Below are 20,767 nucleotides of genomic sequence, written 5' to 3' on the forward strand. Positions count from 1 at the left end.
ATGTTTTTTTTGGAAAAAGCTTTCGATTTTCAAAAAAAAGAAGGCATTAAATTTCTTTAAATTTCTAGAACAATTTATCACTGAAACTTTTTTGATAAAAAAACCAATTCGAGAAAACTGGATCGATAGGTAATTTTTTTTATTTCGCTGGAAAATCTGAAAATTAAATTTCATTTTCGAAGCTAGAATGCGATCACGTTTTTCGTAACCTTTATACTTTTCCTGTTCGATAGTGGATTTTGCCTTCCTCTTAACAATGGAAATGAATAGAACTTTAAAAGAAATCAACAGTCGAACCGCGAAAAAGTAAACTTGAGCCTGAACAAATTTCCAGAAAAAAAAACAATGACCACGACCTATATAAGTGTCTGAACAAGGTGAATCGACTCTTAACAATACTATTTTTGAAACTTTTCAAAAAAATCATGTTTAAGCTCTTTGAAATTCTTCAAGCTTTAAGATTCGATTACGATTAATTTCAATTTTTTGAAAATTTTTCCCATTCTGCCGTTCTGCAATTGTCCACATTTTGAGAAACATCAAGATCGTTGTTTACATTGTACGAACAATTCATTCACAACTTCTCAAGACTCGAACTCTCTTTCTTTCACAATTTCTCGGCTACTCTAGCGAGGAGCGTGTCCAGTCGTTTCATCATCAGCCTCGAGTCAGTGGATAATCCGGCAGCCACTAGTGCATTGTCCAGTACTTGTCTGGCCAGCAATTTACTCGTCTCTGGATCTGACTCTTTCAGTTCAACGACCTACAAAAGTAATCACTGCCTTTTTGAATATTTTTGCAATCGTTAATCAAGCATCCGGAGGACCAGAGCAGTCGAGAAGTTGAGCTTTTTACTGCTGACCATTTAAAATTTTTGAGCTATCAAACCCCCCAGAATATTGCCCCACCTCCAGGAAGCTTTTTGATAAGCGCGATTTCAAATGTCAAAAAAATGTTGTAGAATGAAGAAAATAAAAAGCTTGAGACGTCTAAAATACCGGAGGATTCAACTCCGTTAATTTAGACAAACCATTGAAAAAATATTCCTCAAAATTGACCTTTCATCAATGCCCTTTTTTAATTCAGAGCTTGTATCACACTTCCAACAAGTGCGGTTGTTCTTAAAAATGCGATTTTAACAAGACAGAAAGTTGGAAATATGTAAACAGAATCAAGGAAACCGAAAAGAAACGACTGTTCATTTATCATTTTCTTTCCAATTTCTAAGGTTCGTAAAAAATACCTTAACTTGAAGCTGTTTGAGTTTGAAAACTAGTTAATCAAAAAAACTAAGCCTTATTTTCGCACTATCTGGCATGCGTTTTTTCGTCATTGGTCAAAAGCACGGTTAAACGTTTCCTAACTGGTGTGGGGAGCATTTAAAAGCTGAAGATGACATGAGAAGTTTTGCAATTATTACACTTTTATTTTTACAGTTTTTTTCCTCTTATCTTACCGCGTGAATAAGATCACCATGTCCATCTTAAGAAACTAGCAATTTACTATCCAAATACAGAGTCTTAAGCTGACCTTCTTGACAACAGGGTGACTGGAGTTCAACTCCAACTCGGCATGGAGGAACTTGAGTTTCTCGTCCTCACTTCTGTCGGCTAGAGTAGTCAGTAACATGTGTCTGCTCATACTCATGTCGAAGTTGCGAATCACAGCTGGCGACTTGAAATCCACCGGCGAAACTTTCACCTAAATTTTGATACAAGTCTTATTAATAATTGGTGATGGCCAAAGTTTAATGAAAATTTCTTTCGGTCAACGAAGCATAACGATTTGCGAAGTCCTGTTTCATTGAATGCCATTTTTAAAATCATATCTTGGAGTTTCTTTAGAGCTACTTACGACTGTCCTCACAAAATGTTCTATATCGCCCATCTGTATCCTTCTCTACTACTCAGAAGCAGGGTGACCACTTCGGGCGTGAAAAAATACAGACTAGCCTGAATACGCAGCGAAAACTAGTATTCCACAAAAAATTTATTTCGAATGATAGTTTAAATTACAACAAAAAAGAACAAAATGATTATTTCAAGATCACGTTTACAATCTTCACTGAAATGTCATCTGATCGGGAATTAATTCCCCTTTGTTCGTTTTGGAGTCGCTCTTTCTTCTCCTTGATATTTTGAAGGACTTTTTCGGCTTCTGCCAATTCTTTTTCTGTTTCTGACAGTTCGCGCTTGAGGACTTTTGACGATCTCCGTTGGTAAATACCAATTTGCCGACGCAACTCGTTGCTTTTCACTTTCAATTTGTCTTCCTCTTTCATGCGCTGCTTCTCAGATTCCTTATAAAGATGGCTTACTGCAGACATCTGATTCAGAAGAATTTGGGACGGAATGTATTTCTCAAAGGACTATCTGTCGAAGAAATCAGAAACAAATCTTAGACTGTCGTAAAGATCAGCGCCAGTTCCTGGTTGAAAAACGCCCTCGTTGATTAAAGCAGAATGTCAATGAAAACTTTTCCCAGCAATAAAATACAGACCAATGTAAAAAAAAACAGACTTTTTACAGACTTTACAGACCGGTCTGTAACTACAGACCAAGTGGTCACCCTGCTCGGAAGATCCGTTACATAATCATGAAAATCAAAAGTTTGATATTGAGTTTGCCAGGCAAGTTTAGGCGGTATTTTATCCACGAAAATGCAGATAAAACAACTTAAGATCAGATCGCATTGACGCCGCTTCAATCGTGATTCGAGCAACAAGGAAAAAATAATTATAAACATTTTTCAGTTCCATAAACAACGGTTCAAAATGATTGCCTTTAAATGACACAGATTAGAACAATACGGTAATGTAACAGTGCGGTCTTTAGGAAATGCACATTGAAGTATAACTAAGAAGGTATCAATGCTGTTCAAAAGTTTTCATGAGCAAATTTTCTACTATTGTACTTTTTCTTCAATCGTAATTCATTCGTACCAAGACTACAGGATGAAGGTCCAATAGTATACATATTTGAATTAATTTCCCAGTAAAGAAATACTTGTATGCTTGGAGGGAGACACTTTTATTTGTACAGTTTTTTTTCTTCTTTATCTTACCTCGTGAATAAGATCACCCAGTGCTGATCGGAAATGCGATTTGAGAATCTCGTTTGCCGACTCGGAATCACTTGATGCAGAATCATCTAAAATTGAAAAACTTTGAACAAAATTTTATAGAGGTTTAAATCCCTTTTTGAAAGTAAAAGCCGTTTTTCCAATACTAAATGCTGTTGGTATTAGCTTTTATTATAATAACAGCACTAGCCTTTCTTTTCTGGAGTATCTGCAGCCGCTCCATGTTTAGCACTCTCGATACTCACAATGCGGTTTCCTTTGTACTCGAAACTCTGACTCAGAGTGATGTCGTCAAATGGCTTCAGTGCATATAAAACTTCAAAGTCTTTTCCTGAAACGAGCGGTTTAGAAAACTTTTTGATTATTTTCAATTTCCAAAATTCCTAAAATTTCGAAATGTCGCTTTATAAAATACAAATGCCATCGCATTACATAAAATCAAAAGAACAGCAATAAAAAAAGAAACCACCATCTTAAGAACTCTATTCTATAAGAAACACTACACGAAAAGAAACGATCGTTTCCGCAACCATAAATTTTGGAGTATAATCTTTACCCGAGGCTGAGAGTGTTTCCATGTAAGGAGATGTGTCTGCTAGTTCTCGACTGGGAGCACAGAGGTAGAATATTTCACGCTGGCCTGCCTTCATTCGTTCAACGTAACTGCAAATCAAAAGAGGTCAGGTCATACTAACCACAAAATCGACCATGTAAACGCTTCGTTTCTTGACTATTTAGATAAAATTATCGCATTTTGAAATCAGAACCGAATTGTAACGGTCATTTCTAATCTTCTAAGGTCTTTTTACCTTTGGTAAAAATTCTTTAAAACCAGGAAACATTTTTATTCATCAGATTTTAACAGTTCAAAAACCAAAAACAAATGCAACCAAAAAAAAGTTGAATTGAAGCTAGCAACCAAGTTGAACAGCTAACCTCTCTAAATTACAAAACTCCCCATCTGCTAGCTTGCTGCTTTGGAACAACATCAATTTCATCAGTTCCTCTTGGTCTAATTTGTCGTTGGACAGTCCCAGCACACCCTCACGTATGAAATCCCCGTACTCCTGAACAAAATATTTCAGATCTTCGATATCGAATAAAGCAATAACAACATCAATATAAGTCACGCAGTGTCTTCAAAGCTTGAAATTAGCAAAAAAAAACAGTTGGAAACTAAACAAAATACCGGCGATATGAAACCCCCGTACTTTAGAACAAAGATATCGGAGCTATCGTCCAAACTCGCAATTTCTGTAACAAACAGTATGGAAATAAATCTTCGAATAACCAATCACCGCCACTTTTTTCCTGATAAAAAAGTAAAAGCACAAAAAACGTTATTACACCGTTTTACATCTTCCAGTTTTACAAGGAATTTTCAAAAAATCCGAATAGTTTTTTGATACTGGTCAAAAATGCAGCAGATTATTATAAGATTTAACACAGAGGCGAAGCTGCGCTTCGCAAACACAAGCGAGGAAAATGCAAAAAGGAGCTGTAAACAGGCAAAACAAAGTGAAATAAGAAAAAAAAATTAAAAAATACACCTTCAGAAAAAAAGCTTTTGAGATTAGGAGTATCACGTTCTATCAACTGCTCCACGACCACTTAAAATTTTACCAACACCAGCCACCAATAAAGCAGCTACATTTTCTATCAAATTGCAAATGCTACACAGCTAAAATTCGACCGAAAAAATAAAACCAATTAAATATTCCGGATTTGAATCTTCAAACTGTTGATTAGTCGTCTCGCATCTGCGCCACGTTCGCTTGGAAGTGGCCCAGATAATGCTGGATCCACTTGTTTTAATATTTTAAACATATTTTGTACTGATACGGAAATGCGTAACTTTAAAAAAATAGACTTAACGCAAAACCTTAGTAATTTCTCTGCTTAAGTAGGAGACTAGCGGCTTATTTAAAGGAGAAAAATACACTACTCGCTCTTTCAATTAAGGTCTTTAACTCAGATTTGGCTGGGTAGTTTTCGGAAAAAAAAAAGAAAAAATTCCAAAAACGGATCAAAACTCAAAAACTTGACTTGTCCTAAAATCAAAAACTTTTCTGTGCTAGAGCATGGGATTAGCCTCCTGTGCAGGAAAGACGTTCACATGCTAATTTTCAGAGTGAACCCTTGATATCAGATTGAGCTACTAGTTGTCTAGAATAGTGATGAAATTTCTTTAAAAAAAACGACAAAAAAATTAAAGAATGGATTTATCCAAAGTCCATATTGGCCCTTTTATAAATAAATAGGGTAAAATAGATTGCACAGGAGAAAGCGAAAATCCATAAAAGTATTAATGAACTATCAACCTTCAGCAGTTAAATTTTTAAAAAAGAATAATTTTCCAACAAACAAGCAAAAATTGAAAAAAATGAAGATTTCTAAGGCCATATTTCTTAATCAAAACGCAGGGCACAGCCGTTTGTGCAAGGAACATCCGCATAACTCATTGTGTTCCTTTCGGTTAAACCTCTGATCGCCGATTTAGCAGAGTAATTTTTGAGAAAAGTCGAAAAGTTTTCAAAAAATGTCAAAAATGTGCTTGTTTGAGGCGACATTTTTTTTCTGCCGAATGTACGGAATAGCCTCTTGAGAAGGAGAGATCCCCACAAGTTGTTCGTTTTATTGAAACCTTCATATCAATTGAGCATTTAATATTTGAGAAAATGAAAAAATTCATAACAAATAGGTCAAATATCTCTCTACTGAAATTTTCGAAGACCGTGATTTAAAAAGAAGAGAGACTAGCGAAATATGCAGACACATAGAAGAGCAGGCGGTTTTTCCATTGGGACCATTTGAAAATCGGCACACTTGTTTTTGAGAAAAATTGAAAATTCTGCTAAAATGTTCCAAAGCTTCGCAAAAAAAACGAAAACAAAACCCATACATTTTCATAACACCTATTTTTTTTTTCAAACAGGACCTAACACTAGGCAAAAAAAGCAGCAACATATGCTTTCAAATTACTTATGCTTGAATATGATTAAAATGAATTATACCAAAAACGCCACCAATTGAGCTATTTTATTTGCGACTTAGTTTGGACAAAAAATTTCTTCGTAATAACACTACGCTTCGCTTGTGTACTGAGTATAAATCAACCAGTTGTGTAATGAGTATATAACATCCATTTTCGAAACTTTTCTGTGACCAAATTTAAGACTTATTCCAAAAAAATCACGACCTATATCAAAATCTTCGCTACGTTCAATGACACTTAAAAAGTACCAAATTTGTACAGTCTGTCCTTGAAAAGCATACCTTGTAAAATACACTGTAAGACTCGGGATGTCTCTTGTATTTATCGAGTAGGAATTTGATGATCCTCGCAGTTAGTGTTCTCTTCATCTTCAGAAGCAGGTCTGAGTTCTGTAAAATCTCACGGCTTAAGTTTAGAGGAATGTCTTCGCTATCAATCACACCTGAAGCAAAAAAAAATTGTCATTCACATCGTTCAAAAGTTTCATTTTACAAAAAAATATATTTCAGCAAAATTTTGGGGCTATTCTGATGCGGAAAACTTTCAACACATCAAGTTCATTTACACTGTCATAAGCTGACTGCTTTTCATGCTAGCTTCTTTCGAACGTTTAAGCACTAAAATTTGGATTATTTTCGGCGATTCAGTCCTTCGGCAGGTGATTCCATATTTTGTAAAACTTTGCATTGCTACCTTAAAATAAAACTAGGATCGCAGTACTTAATGGGACTTCAAAAAGACAATTAATCGCACACTTCTCTCAATTTACGAGTTTACTCTACATAAACTTCCGTACGATTTATTTGACGAGCAAGAAGTCTTCACAGATGTTCACCACTTGCCTTTTAGGAACCTGGCCCATTCGGGTAGTATTTTGGAGTCCACTCGTTTCTGAATGAGCACTTTGCGAGAGTACAGGGACACGTCAGCCCCACTGTCCTTCGGAGTGAGAGTGGAAAACATGTTGAACTGCTCTCCTGAAACATGTCAAAACAAAAAACTCAATTCTTAAATTTTTTTTACTTAAGCACAATATTTTGAACAAACTTTTTTAATTAAAAAAAAAATTTTTTAACACAATATAAAAAACGAGCATGAAAAAGCATTTGACTACGAAGTTAAAGAGCGCTTCCTTGAATAATCTAGAAAATTATGCCAATAAACGAACTAATCAAGAAACAACGATTTAAACTATTCGCTGGCAGCGTAGGTTATTATCATCTTCAACGGTTTCGATCTGACAGACTTGAAAAATAAACTAGCTTTAAGTCCTGAAAAATCAATGCTCCCTAAATTTAGTGCAAACGTATATAACAAATTGATCTCTTCATTGAGCAAAAGTAGCAAAAATTAGTTTCGATGAGTACCTGGCACGAAGAGAATGCACCTCATATTCAAGGGGACATCTGTTCTGTACTGCAGTGTGAATCTGGCCTCAGAGCCTCCCTTCACAACACTCCTGTGAACAGAATTAAGTACGAACTAATATTCTAAAAATACTTAAACTGAAATACCTTAAATATTAGAAGAAATAAATATTGAAATACCTTAAAAATTAGAAGAAATAAATATTGAAATACCTTAAAAATTAGAAGAAATAAATATAGCCAACAGACAGCTCGACAGTTCGTTCTAATCCCAAATTAAGAGTTGCAAAAAACATCACGCAACAAATCTTCGAATTTCAACAATCTTACTCGATTGATTTTTTTGAGAAAATTGGACAAATAGGTAACTAATTTTTATTCTGCTGAAAAATCGAAGAATTGAAATACATATTCGAAACAAAAATGTATTCACATTTTTCGCGCTAATTGCACTTCGGTAATTAGAGACCAAGTTTGCTCTTCAAATAGCATAGCAAAGGAATTTGATTTGGACTTAGACATTGAAAATCAAGCACATCCATTGCGAGCCCTCTAACTATAACTGTCAAGACAAACCACAATAAAACCCAAAAGTCAATTCAGTTTCGTTGAGTTTCGAATTTCAATTTCTAAGATCAAATCAAATTCGTTTGCTGTTTGGAAAGCAAACTATGCTCTCTAATCACCAAAAAAGCAAATAGCGCAAAAAAGGGAATTAATTCGAAACCAAAACTTGTCTGCATAATTTGCACATTGGTAATTGGAGAGCATAGTTTCCTTTCCAAACAGCAAATAATTTGATTTGAACTTAGAATTAAAATTCAAACAACAAAAAATCAAAATGGAGCCTGAACAAATTTAAAGACTTTTTAACAAAAAAAATACTAACTTTAATAATTGTCTGCATTTTGTTCATTGGCACTTTAAAAAAGATAGCCGGTTGCTGTGCAAGTAGCACAGAAAGTTCCGACCATATTCTTTAAAAAATTACATGAAAATCTTGTTCTGTTATTTTTTTCGAAACAGTATTGCTTGTGGGCGTGGTGTGATAAGAGGATCTGAGTGAAAGCCTAGAACTTAGACATAGTTGACATTTATAGTAAAATTATGGTAAATTATGCAAATTAAAAAAGCAAAACAAAAAAATGCATTATGACAACGTTATCTAAGTTTTCAAAATTGAATTTGAAAGGGGAGGAACTGGAAAAGAGCCGAAACTTGGCGTGGTGAACAAATTGCAAACTATGAACAGATTTGTTCTTCATACTTTACAGGGTAACATCACGCATTTAGCCGTAATAACACCTAAAACAAACCTAAAACTCGGTATTATGAAAGGGGGAACTGGAAAAGAGCCCAAACATGTTTGTCGTGCCTAAGTACTCTGTACCCCCCTCCCCCACTCAAAAACATATAAAAGCCCTCCCCAAAACAGAAAAAGCTTAATCTACTGTAACGAATGGTCGTTTTTTTTACGAATTGTCGCCCCACGTCGCCCCAGATGCCCGTAAATAATAAAAAACATAAAAATTTCGTCGCTTATCTTTCGTTAAAAAAAAGCTGCTCGCATGCTTTGTTCGCTCGAAATTGAACTGAAACAGAAATCTTTTTTTTAACGCTGGGGTAACCTTTTTTTTTTACCGTAGATGGAATTACGGCTGCAATAGCTTCAAAACTATATATCAATCTACCCATTCCGATGATTCTTTGTTTTTAATTGCTTTTTATTGAAAAACAAAATAAGACTGCTCGCTCACTTTATTCACTCGAAATTAGACCAAAAAAACAAACATCTCAAACGGCTTTTTCGCGACAGTAAGATAACTTTTTGAGTTCGAATCCCACTGAAAAGGCTTTAATATGATATAATATGATATATTCTGATGATTATTTGTGGTACCTGATTTTGCAAACAACCGAATACAAAGAGCCTCCACGTTTTCAATGTTCGGAACAAAATCATTTATTACTTAGGATAATATATAAAAATTAATCAAGTAAAATGAATAAATGAAATCGTTATACAGAAATGAGGCAAAGAAGGGGAAATGTAACGGCATTGTTTCAAAGTTCGAGCCTAGTCTCCGTAAAAAAATTGTATTGAGTTAATTATGACAAACGAATTATATTTTTCTGAGACTACGAAATAAATCCAGGAAGAGAGACAAAATTAACAATTAACACAATGGCATCGAAATTAAAAATCTGTGTTCTCAAGCACAGATAAAAACTTGAAAATCTTGTCTAATTTTGATAAACTTTTCTATATATAACCAGCTAATTATATGATTCAGAACTAAACAGAAACAAATTTGGTCATAACGTACGTTAATGTATATTACAGGTCATCATCCCCCATCATATTTAGAGAATAAAAATCAAGTTGTTTCTTTTTCCACTCACTTCGGAAACAGTATCTCGTACAAATCCGATGAGCCTTCATCTTTTGAAGAGAAATGTAGCTCTAAATCTTAATGGTTGCCTTTACATTTTTTGGTTACCAAACGGTATCGGTCGAAAATTGGTTTAAAACGATTTGCGAATCGGACACTGTTGCGAGAAAGTCCTTACTTGAGCGGATAACAACCTTAATAAACAGTAAAAAAAAACTAATTTGCAATTAGGCGCAGTTAAAGTGCAATTCGCAAGGTGAGCTTTTGTAGATAGGTAATAGCTTAGCTTTATTGTTACTCAACATCCGGAATGCGCCTCTTGGCGTTCAACTTCATCGTTGACCCAGCTGCTCAAAAAACACATTCAAAACAAAAGTTTAAACGCTGCTGAAAAAAAACTTTTACAAAAATCCTGATTGAAAAATTTCTTTCGCAAGAAAAAGTTTCAAAAACAAATCAAACGGATAGCCCATGGAAGCTCGAGTAGCACAGAATTAAAGTATTGCGACCACAAAAAATACGGGAAATTTTGAGAACATTTTTTTAAATTGAAAACTTTTTTAAACTAATTTTCTATTAACCATTTAGAACTAAATTAGAAACAAACTGGATGGACGTCATCAAATTCAGTGTCATCAATTTTCATGACCTCAAATTTCGCTCGGAAATCGGAAAAGCAATTTTAACCTTACACGGAAAATTGCTTTTTTTTAACGCATAAAATATCTTCCATTGTCTTTGGAATCCGAATCTTAGCTGAAGCCTTTCTTTAACTATGTCAGAAGCAGACATAATATCCACCTAACGCCATAACTCATTCAATCACTTCATGACGTCGCGGAAAAAAGTCAACAGACAATTGGAAAAGAGTAAAGGAACACAAGTAAACCAAAAACACTGGCTAGATAAAAAAAATTCGATGCAAAAATAGGTGGCCTGAAAGCTCTTGGAAATTCTAGAACAATTTGCGATTGACAGTTTTTGATTTTTTAAGAAAAACCAATTTGAGAAAACTGGATCAATAGGCAAAATTTTTATTTCCCTGGGAAATCTGATAATTAATTTTCATTTTCGAAATTAGAAGTCTATCACCTTTTTCGTGACCTTTACATTTTTTTCTGTTAGAAAGTTAAGTTTACCTTCCTCTTAAAGAAATGAATGGCTCTTTTTCCTTCCCCCCCCCCACCTCACACAAACATGAATTTTATGGTCTAACGAGTGGTTTTACAAGGTTAATTATGAAGACCAAATATGTTTCTTATGGCCTAATCAGTCTGCATGTCAATTTTCATGACAATCGGACAAAGTTAACAGTAATTTAAAATTGAAAAATTTGCAGGTGGGGGGGGGGGGGGGAGGAAAAAGAGCCAAATGAACTGAACTTTAAAAAAAATAAAAATTCAACCCATAAAAATTCAAACCGCGAAAAATCAATGTTGAGCGTGAACAAGTTTTAAGACTTTTCCTGAAAAAAAAAACAAAAAATCATCACGACCTATAAAAGAGTCTGAACTACGTTGATCGACTCTTAAAAAGAAATTCGCATGATAACATAAATTATGGCAGTCAAATGGGTAGTCATGATGTTTGAGACATGGTTTATTCAAAGCAAACTCACCTGTATAAACTATTCAATTCATCTTCTGTAGGTTGACTTTTCATCCAAACCGGGTCATTAGATTGCAGTTTAGCCCCGTTGAGGTACACTGGTTTGTCGAAAAAGGAGGCAAACTTCGATATTATTTCTTTCACCACTGATTCCTAAAAACAAAATTGTTCTAAGAAATTAGGTCTTTTCGGCTCAATTTGAAAGCCTCAAAATATGAAATGAAAATATTCGCACCTATTTTGTTGTAATCAAAAACATTGCCATGGTATACTCAGATTCTTGCATTCGATTATTATTGAGGGCATTATTAGCAAACTTTGGGCCGTTTACGATAAGAGACCCGACCATTTACTGCCAAGTGAAAGTAACAACCCACGAGCTGTTGCACCCCTGCTTAAGCAAAACATGCAATTGTTTGGTTTATTTTTAAGGATTGAGAAATGTTCCCTGACTCTCAGGCAATGGGAACGGATTAATAGTGGACTTCTTCGAACTAACAATTTTTCAATTCAGAGACGAGACTTAAGCTCATTCACCAACGCTTTACTCCAAACATCACAAGATGTTCAATAAAATTCCAATTTTGATATTAATTTTTATTAAAAAAAACATGCAATGAAACAAGAAAAACCGGATGCTGTTCAAGTGCCACTCCGATCTCAATTCTTCTTGGAGCTTAGTTTTTTTTTTAATTTTTAGATACTCAATCGACAAAAATTATTTTGGTTCTCTAATTGAATTGAATGTATACGAATGTTGATTTAATTGCAACTATTGAGCTCACTTGTGATTCTGCACCAACTTTTCACCAATTTACTAAGATGACTCACTTGCGCAAATTTGACGCAACTGTCCTTGAGATGCAGCACTAACTTAGTTCCCGGCTGCACATTGGATGCCTGTTGTAGAGTGTAGGAGTCAGCTCCCGAGGAACACCAGTAACTTCCTTCGTCCGCGGCATCCTAGATGCACCTTTTCTTAATCATCGCAATACGCATTAGTGTATCATTTCTTTCAACATTTAATTTGACTGAGTAAACATTTCGTTCTAGATTTGTACTGAAATTGTTCGGACCATTCATGACATTAAGCTAAAAAAGGATATGTGTTGTTGTTTTTCAAAAACATATTTTTGGACGCGGGACGTGTTGTTGTTGTTTTTCAAACACACATTTTTCGGCCAAAGTTCAAAAATGCAGATTCAATCGAAAAATCGAAATTCAGTAAAATGGTGGTAAATTTCTCATAATAAAAATGCACCAAATGCTAGACATGATAAAAAGTTGGTTACCCGCGCTGCCGACATTACACTATTTTACGACAACAAATTTTGTAGTAAAGATAATAAGTGTGACTAAATTCCTAGTATTACTTCATTCATACCGCATTGGATTTCGAGAAGACCTCCACTTTCTTAGCCACCATGAATGCACTGTAGAAACCCACTCCGAACTGGCCTATGATGCTCTCTCTCGACACATTCACACTGCTGTCTTTCATCTTGGAAATGAACTCGGTTGACCCCGAGTGGGCTATGGTGCCCAAGTTGGTCACTATTTCGTCACGAGTCATGCCAATCCCTGTATCCTGAACACGATCATTGTACACGTTTAACGAAAACATAAGCAAAATTTTTCTTATTACGAACCCATTTTGAATAAATACGTTTAAAATTAATTAAAAAAACGCTTATCTTTCATACCATCTTTTTTTTTCATTTTAAGGAGAGACAACAATTTTGATACCAAACAACAAAAAAAATACCTTTAGACTCGATCAAACTCATTTTGCAAAAATATTTGAAGTTTGTATGACTAGCATTTTCGGTCTATGGATGTCATCCCCAGTTATATATGGTAATAAGTTTTTACGATTAAGCTCTGGTACTGAAAGAGAAAAAGTAATAGATCGTAATAGATCATAACATACTGAGTTTCTCATTGGCACCAATAACACTGTCTCTGATAAACTTGGGATTGAAACATTTTACAGAATTCAACAACGATGTATATACAAAAGTTTCTCAATGAAGCAAGAAACCACGACCGAAAAATGCAACCTTTGAAGGTAAAAAAGGTCTTAACAAAGCTGTTCTCAACAAATTTTAAACTGTTAATCCAAAACATAAACCTCTGTCCAGGGGAGGATCTAGGATTTTCTCGAGGAAGAATTTCCAAAAACTTTCAACTTTTTTTCGGTCGACCAAATTTTCCTAAAATTCCGAGCTCTCCCAAATCACTAAAAAGACCCAATTTTGACGAAACTGTCTGCACCACAGCTGAATTTTTGAAAAAACAGGCCAAAAAAAGGCGTTTTTAGGCCTTTTTTAGAAAATTTTGTTCAAAAACCAAGCGTTTTTGGGCGCACACGCCCCCCTCAAAATTTAAATATGTAATAGCGCCAAAACATAAATTAGGCGTCAATTTAATGTTTAATCAACCGAGAAGTCCTCTTCCAGTCTGTTATTTTGGAAGGAAATAAATCATACATAATATTATTTAGCGGGAAAAAGTTAACCTGTATGATCAATTGACCTCTGATGTCATCTGTCTTCACGTGGATCTCTAGGGGCTCGAACTCCTGGTCTGACCTCTGAGTAAGTGAGTGTAGTCTTCTCTTTTCTAGCGCATCACACGAGTTGGAAATCAGTTCACGCAGAAAAACCTAAAACGTCAAAACACACTTATTTCTCATGATTATAACCAATCGAACCGTGAAGGCCTTTAAGATGTAGAAGTACTCCGAATTGCTTACGTATCCTTATCAGAAGTTTCAGCTCCTTACCACCAAATCAGAATTTATCATATAAAAGCCATTAATTTTTTCACTTCTTTATGAGTTTGTTTTTCTCGAATTACTATCCTTGAATTCATCGAGTTGAGAATGTGAATTTTATTGTCTCTGGGCAATGCTTGGATAGAGCTAATAAACGCTGCTCTAGTAAGAATAACTTCGATAGAATATAGTTACTACTCCAACTTGGTATGGGTTGTGGGCACAATCGAGAACTCAATTTTTGGACAATTTTTCACTGCGGCAGGGGTCCCATACAATAAGAGAAGCTTAAACATGCTTCTGGGGGTCTGATATTTAAGCGCTGGAGAGTAACTGTTTCAATGGTACAGTTTGCAATTTCAGAATTGCCAGCTACGCTAGAGCCATTCAAACTTTCCGATGTCATAGAGGTTATCGGTGGATGAACAATAGGCACTGGGATGCTATATATTTTTTGAAAGTATGCAGGGAAGCAAAAAAGGCGGAAGAAAAAATTCTATTTCAAAATTTATGTTTTCTAGAAGTCCATCGGTGGGAAGCCATGTTGATGGTCAGCTTTGGGTCAATTATTGGTACATTTTTAGTGAATTGAAGAAAATATTTTAATTGCCGGGTTCAAAATAAGAACAGGGCGCTAAAATTCCGAAGAATTAAGATCTTATTTTAGTTTTGAGAGGGAATAAAACCTTTTAAATCTTTCACATTTATGCAAAACAAAATTAGAGACAGACAGATGTCACAAAAAGCGTTAAATAGAGGGGGGAGGAGAAGGTAGTCTTCCATAGTCTGAATGTAAAACATACCTCATTGTCCGAATACAGTGACTCTGCTACAATCTGCAGCAGTCTTTGAGTCTCCGCCACGAAAGACTTCTGTTCCGCTTCCCCGTGTGACTGCTCATTGTCAGTTATGATCGACTTCGGCTCATCTTTCTCAGCTGCAGATTCTGCTGTTGAAGACTCTATGTTTTCTTCAATGATCTCGGCTTCTGTTGATAAAATGTATTTGTCTCATTAGAGAAAAATTAGACTTTCCCGGCAGAAGAGATTTTATTGCCCCATTATCGTAGGATTCCCTTTTTTATGCATGGAGCAATAATTAACTGAGGGAGAGGCGAGTTTAGGAGTCTTTCTCATTATAGTCTTTCCAGCCTGGTAACAAAAAACTTAAGCCCACCCAAAAAAGTAAATTTTGTATATTGTTGGAGGTGTTTAAATAACTCATGGGGACTATAATGGGAAAGACTCCAAAGTTTGTCTCTCCCCGTAACAAAAGTTGGCTCTCCCTCAGTTAATTGTTGTTCCGTGCATAAAAAGGAGGAAATCCTACCATAATGGGCTGTCGATTGTTTTTTACAAGGCTGCGGCTGAGCGGCTACGACGAAAGAGCTAATAGTTTAATATTCTTAGAACACACTCAAAAGCTAAATTTGCCGTGATTTTTGAAACAGAAAACAGAAACAAATCGATGCTCACCCCCGCGTCTGCTAACGAATATTTTCGGCACCAAAAATCTTCAGGAACCCATCTTAATTTTAGAGACCCGACTATCATACTTGTATCTCGATACAAAAATAGTTTGAAAAGACTTCACACATTCTTACCAATGGGTTCTTTTTCTTTATTCGCAGAATCCGAGCTCAGTCCTCTAATATTGATACCAGGCAGCGAAAACGAAGGTCTGCAGTTGTAGAGACGCGAAGAATAATTCAACCGAACAGAACTTGAGCTGGAATGTCTGGAGATTGTCGAATTTGAGTTGGCCTTTAAATAAAATCTACAACATTTTCTCAAAACATGCAGAGCAGTGGGATCACGTGAACAAAGAACCCCCTCCCCCCAAATAACCAACTGACCTCTTGAAAAACAATAGCAAATGTCTGCAACATTCGAGTAAAACGCTGAATATTGATAGGCTGAAACATGAGAACTTTAACCAATTGAACGATTGCCGCTAAAGACTTCTGAAGAGATTGTTCGCTCGGTCCAATCACCGATTTTGCTTAACCTTTGCTAGAAAAAAATATGTGAATTTGGACAATTTTTTAGCAGATTTTTGAATAACGTTTCCTATTCTATGCAATTTTACTTCTCCGGTCTCTTGAGAGTAAGTATTTCAGATTGATGGTTAATGCCAAACTTTTGACAATATTGGTGACCATGAGCACCGTAATGGGTCACGAAAGGGGTTCTTTCAATTAATTGAGTTTTTGACACGGTTTTGAAATGATTTCTGCAGATGAATTCTGCGGGTCAAACTGAATAGTTAGTATAGGTTAATAACCTTGATTCAGACTCTTCAATTCTAAAAAATATTACAATAATTTTTTTCTGACTCTGAATGTAAAATATCTCACCTGATGAAATCGGGACAAGCAACGGAGAGATCTTAGATGGGCAGCCACTCCTCTCTGGGTCAAGTTCAATACTTTTATTTTACAAGAATGCATTTCAAAAACAAAAACCTGAAAAAATCGCACATTAAACTACAATGCAGTTTGAGAAATTTTATACTCAGCTGAATGATGGAGCGTTAATACTTCACTTACTTGTAGTTAAAGTTTGCTGTCCAAAAACCGTCGAAAGTTTAATTGTTGAACAATTTTTTCTCGCAAAACTGACGCGCATAAGGGTTCCACCCTTATCCGTGTCATTTTTGCGAAAAATCGTTCCAAAGTGACATGGCGGTAAAATACTAATTGAGAAAAAAATTAAATCCGGTCAAAGCATTTTGATTTCTTGGATCTAATTTCAGGCTATTGAAATTTAAAAAAAATCGCCCAAGTTTTTTGTTAAATTTTTTGTTTGTATCGTAGTCGTTGTGCCATTTCCCTACGCACTGTACTTTTAATATGAATTGTTTTTAATCCAATTTATGAGAAAGAATATCCGCGCAAAATCATCTTTTTTAAAGAAATTACACCAACTCAACAGTCATTTTTCCGTTTAACTCACTTGTTTTCGGGGAATATTTTACACAACCGTTCGTTATTTATTTGGGTAATTATAGTCAAAGTTTCACTTGATGCGTTTTTCGGTACTTTTCGCTAATTCTGTTTGCACTGAAGAAAAATTTAGACATTGGTTTTTCAACTCTTTTATCACAAGTTTTTTGTAATTTATTTGTACTTTCTACTTTGATTATACTCGAATTTGTTCCACCTTGAAAAGTATATTGATCGCTGACTGTAATTTCATATATTCCAAAATTCAAATGATTTTGGTCAAAATCAAAAATCAGAACAACTAGCGCGTGACTCGCACCTACGGTGCTTCAGATAGATCGTTGAACGTTAAAAAAAACTTCTTTAATCATGTACTAAAACCGCGATTTTTAATGCCACCGTGAAGATAAACTGGGCTGATCTAACAGGGGTTTTTCATAGAATTCATAAAAAACGCCATATCTCGAAAACCGGAATGATTTGAGCACATAAAATTAGAAGGCAGATTTGCTACCCTATAGTGTTCTCTGACAGCATCCCACCATAGAGTTAAAAATTTTAATTTCTACTGGTTTTCTGGAAAAAGTCATATTGAAAGAGAATATATTTCAAGATCGTTTAGTTTTTTTTAATTCAAATTTCTTTAAAAAAAAATTGCAAAAATTCATAAAAATTGCCGCAAGGACTTATTTGAGCAGTCATGATTAGAGGGAAGGTTTGCAACGCATATGTGTAACTGACAGGACCCCGCCTTAGGGTTGAGAATTTCAAGTTCAATTAGTTTGCTTTCATATTTAAGTTTTTATACCTAAGAAAAAAAAGAGAAAAAAAAAACAATCATAAAAGCCACATCACGAAAGTAAAAGGATATGAGCAGCCATATTTAGAAGAAAGAACTGCAAAATAAGAGTTTACCCTGACAGTACCTTACTATAGGGTTGAGAACTTCAAGCTCGATAAGTTTTTTTGTCTTTTTTGACAAAAGAAAGTTTTTTGAAAAAAAAAAAAAAATCATAAAAAACGCCATATCTCGAAAACCAAAAAGATTTGAGCAGTCATACTTCGACGCAAGTTTGCAACCAACTGAAGGCACCTTGACAGCACCCCAGTATAGAGTTGAGAGTTTCAACTTCGGTTAGTTTTTTTATACCTAAATTTTTGAAAAAAAAATCATAAAAAAACGCCATATCTCAAAAACAAAAAGATTTGAGCACTCATACTTGAATGCCAGACTTGCAACCCCTGAGTGTAACCTGACAGCGCCCCACAACAGGGTTAAGGGTTTCAAATTAATTAAGTAAAATGTAAAACAAAAATTTTGATAGTTTTACGTTGCGAATATAGGAAAAATGTAAGAGTTGAAGCATTCGCGCTCCAACAAATTTTGAAACGCTGACTTGAGTTAAGTTTTCAACCCTTTCAAAGTCTTGGCTTTTTAACAGAACAACATAGGTACTTCTTAAATTTGTGTCAAATGAAATTTCTTAAGCATTTTAATATACGATATAGCTGAAACGTGCCAAAACTCTATCGTTAAACATGCAAAAACAATACGTTGAAGAGCTTGAATAGGCAAACATGGGGACTTCGTAAACATGTAAACTTAGAAACTTCTTAAACATGTGTCAAATGAAACGCCAATTAAATAATAGATAGATTAAGCGCTCTACTTTGGTCTTACGAGCTTTGTGGCTTCATTTTGAATTTGGGAACCAACAGATTTTAAAAGATGAAAACAAACTTTTTCAAGTGAGTTATCTGTTAGGAAACTTTTGTTCACGTCAACAATAATCACTAGCAAGCGCGCCTCCAATAATCAATTGGCTGGCAAAAAGTAAGTTGATGCTCTGATCAAGCTATCCAAGCATTACGATAATATGGCTTTACTTGAAATTGTTCAAATATTCTTTGCTTGGATAGCTTGATCAGAGCATCAAGTAAAGCCATATTATCGTAAAGCGGTTTGAAAAACTTTAAGTTTCATAGAACGAAAAGGTTCCCGAAAAAATTTTTTTTTGCAAGCTATCCAAGCTACAATAATTTGTGAAAAACTTCACGTTGTTTAGAGCGAATCAAATATTGCAAAAAAGTAAAGTTTTTCTAGGCAAGCTATAAAAGCAAGCAAAAAATCCCGTTGTTTCATAGAACGAATCAGTTGGCAAAAAAATTAATTTTTGTTAGTAAGCTATTCAAGCTATGAAGAGAAATAAATCAAGCTACTTCAAAGAGCGAACTGGTTCGCAAAAGATTCAAGTTCTTCTTTGCAAGCTATTTAAAAAATTTCCAACTTTTAAACATTTCCAAGTTTTTGTATAGACTGATTTGGTTCACAACAAGTATAAGTTTTTCGAAGCAAACTATTAAGCTATGATGCTTTGAACTAATTCCAGTTATTTCATAGACTGAAAAAATTCGTGAAAAATTTAACTTTTTTTAAGCAAGCTGTTTAAGCTATGGAACTTTCAATAATTCAAGTTAGTTCAAAAAGTTAACCGGATGGCAAACTGTTTTTCTGTTGAAGCCTTTCAAGTAATTTCCAAGTTATTTCAAAAACCGAATCAACCCGTGAATTTTTTTTCGAAGCAAGCAAATCAAGCTATGAAACTTTGAACTTTTGCAGATTATTTCGTGGACTAAATCGATTCGCGAAAAAATTTTCTAAGCAAGCTTATAGAGCTATGCAACTTTGAAATACTTCAACTTATTTCATAAACCGAGTCAGTACGCGAAAATCTATAAATTTTCTGAGCAAGCTAAAAAAATGAATTCTTTCAACTTATTTCGTAGATCAAATCTGTTCGCAAAAAGTTTAAGTTTTTCAGTGCGCGAAATTTTTTTCAAAGCAAGCAAATCGAGCTATAAAACTTTGAAATACTTGAAGTTATTTCATAGATCGAATCATTTCGCGAAACGCTTTGAGTTTTCGAAGCAAGCTTTTCAAGCTATGAAACTTTGAAATAAAATTAGAAGGCAGATTTGCTACCCTATAGTGTTCTCTGACAGCATCCCACCATAGAGTTAAAAATTTTAATTTCTACTGGTTTTCTGGAAAAAGTCATATTAAAAGAGAATATATTTCAAGATCGTTTAGTTTTTTTTAATTCAAATTTCTTTAAAAAAAAATTGCAAAAATTCATAAAAATTGCCGCAAGGACTTATTTGAGCAGTCATGATTAGAGGGAAGGTTTGCAACGTATATGTGTAACTGACAGGACCCCGCCTTAGGGTTGAGAATTTCAAGTTCAATTAGTTTGCTTTCATATTTAAGTTTTTATACCTAAGAAAAAAAAGAGAAAAAAAACAATCATAAAAGCCACATCACGAAAGTAAAAGGATATGAGCAGCCATATTTAGAAGAAAGAACTGGGAAATAAGAGTTTACCCTGACAGTACCTTACTATAGGGTTGAGAACTTCAAGCTCGGTAAGTTTTTTTGTCTTTTTTGACAAAAGAAAGTTTTTTGAAAAAAAAAATAAAATCATAAAAAACGCCATATCTCGAAAACCAAAAGGATTTGAGCAGTCATACTTCGACGCAAGTTTGCAACCAACTGAAGGCACCTTGACAGCACCCCGGTATAGAGTTGAGAGTTTCAACTTCGGT

General features: G+C 34.8%; 1 protein-coding gene across 1 annotated transcript; it reads right to left on the bottom strand.

Annotated features, from left to right (window-relative positions):
- Nucleotides 1-362: 362 nt before the first annotated feature.
- Nucleotides 363-16,680, bottom strand: LOC134855640 (heat shock protein 75 kDa, mitochondrial-like). The gene is made up of 16 exons (XM_063872201.1): nt 16,577-16,680; nt 15,824-15,983; nt 15,024-15,208; nt 13,963-14,109; nt 12,829-13,032; nt 12,276-12,407; nt 11,455-11,597; nt 7,444-7,535; nt 6,919-7,053; nt 6,358-6,518; nt 4,018-4,148; nt 3,638-3,744; nt 3,272-3,412; nt 3,064-3,149; nt 1,531-1,701; nt 363-763 (listed from the first exon to the last, which is right to left on the bottom strand). The coding sequence occupies exons 1-16, from the start codon at nt 16,667-16,669 to the stop codon at nt 608-610; spliced, it is 2,244 nt and encodes a 747-aa protein (XP_063728271.1). The 5' UTR covers nt 16,670-16,680; the 3' UTR covers nt 363-607.
- Between the last annotated feature and the right edge of the window lie 4,087 nt (nt 16,681-20,767).

Source organism: Symsagittifera roscoffensis, chromosome 10 (genome assembly GCF_963678635.1).
Source record: "Symsagittifera roscoffensis chromosome 10, txSymRosc1.1, whole genome shotgun sequence".
Lineage (NCBI taxonomy): Eukaryota > Metazoa > Xenacoelomorpha > Acoela > Convolutidae > Symsagittifera > Symsagittifera roscoffensis.

Bases quoted from the DNA above. Each gene is read 5' to 3' on its own strand.
- LOC134855640 (XM_063872201.1), bottom strand. From the start codon at position 16,669: ATGCATTCTTGTAAAATAAAAGTATTGAACTTGACCCAGAGAGGAGTG. The intron at 14,110-15,023 runs GTATGTTTTACA...TTGACGTTTTAG, and splicing joins CACTGTATTCGGACAATGAG to GTTTTTCTGCGTGAACTGAT. The intron at 4,149-6,357 runs GTATGCTTTTCA...TATTTTGTTCAG, and splicing joins CTTACAGTGTATTTTACAAG to GAGTACGGGGATTTCATACG.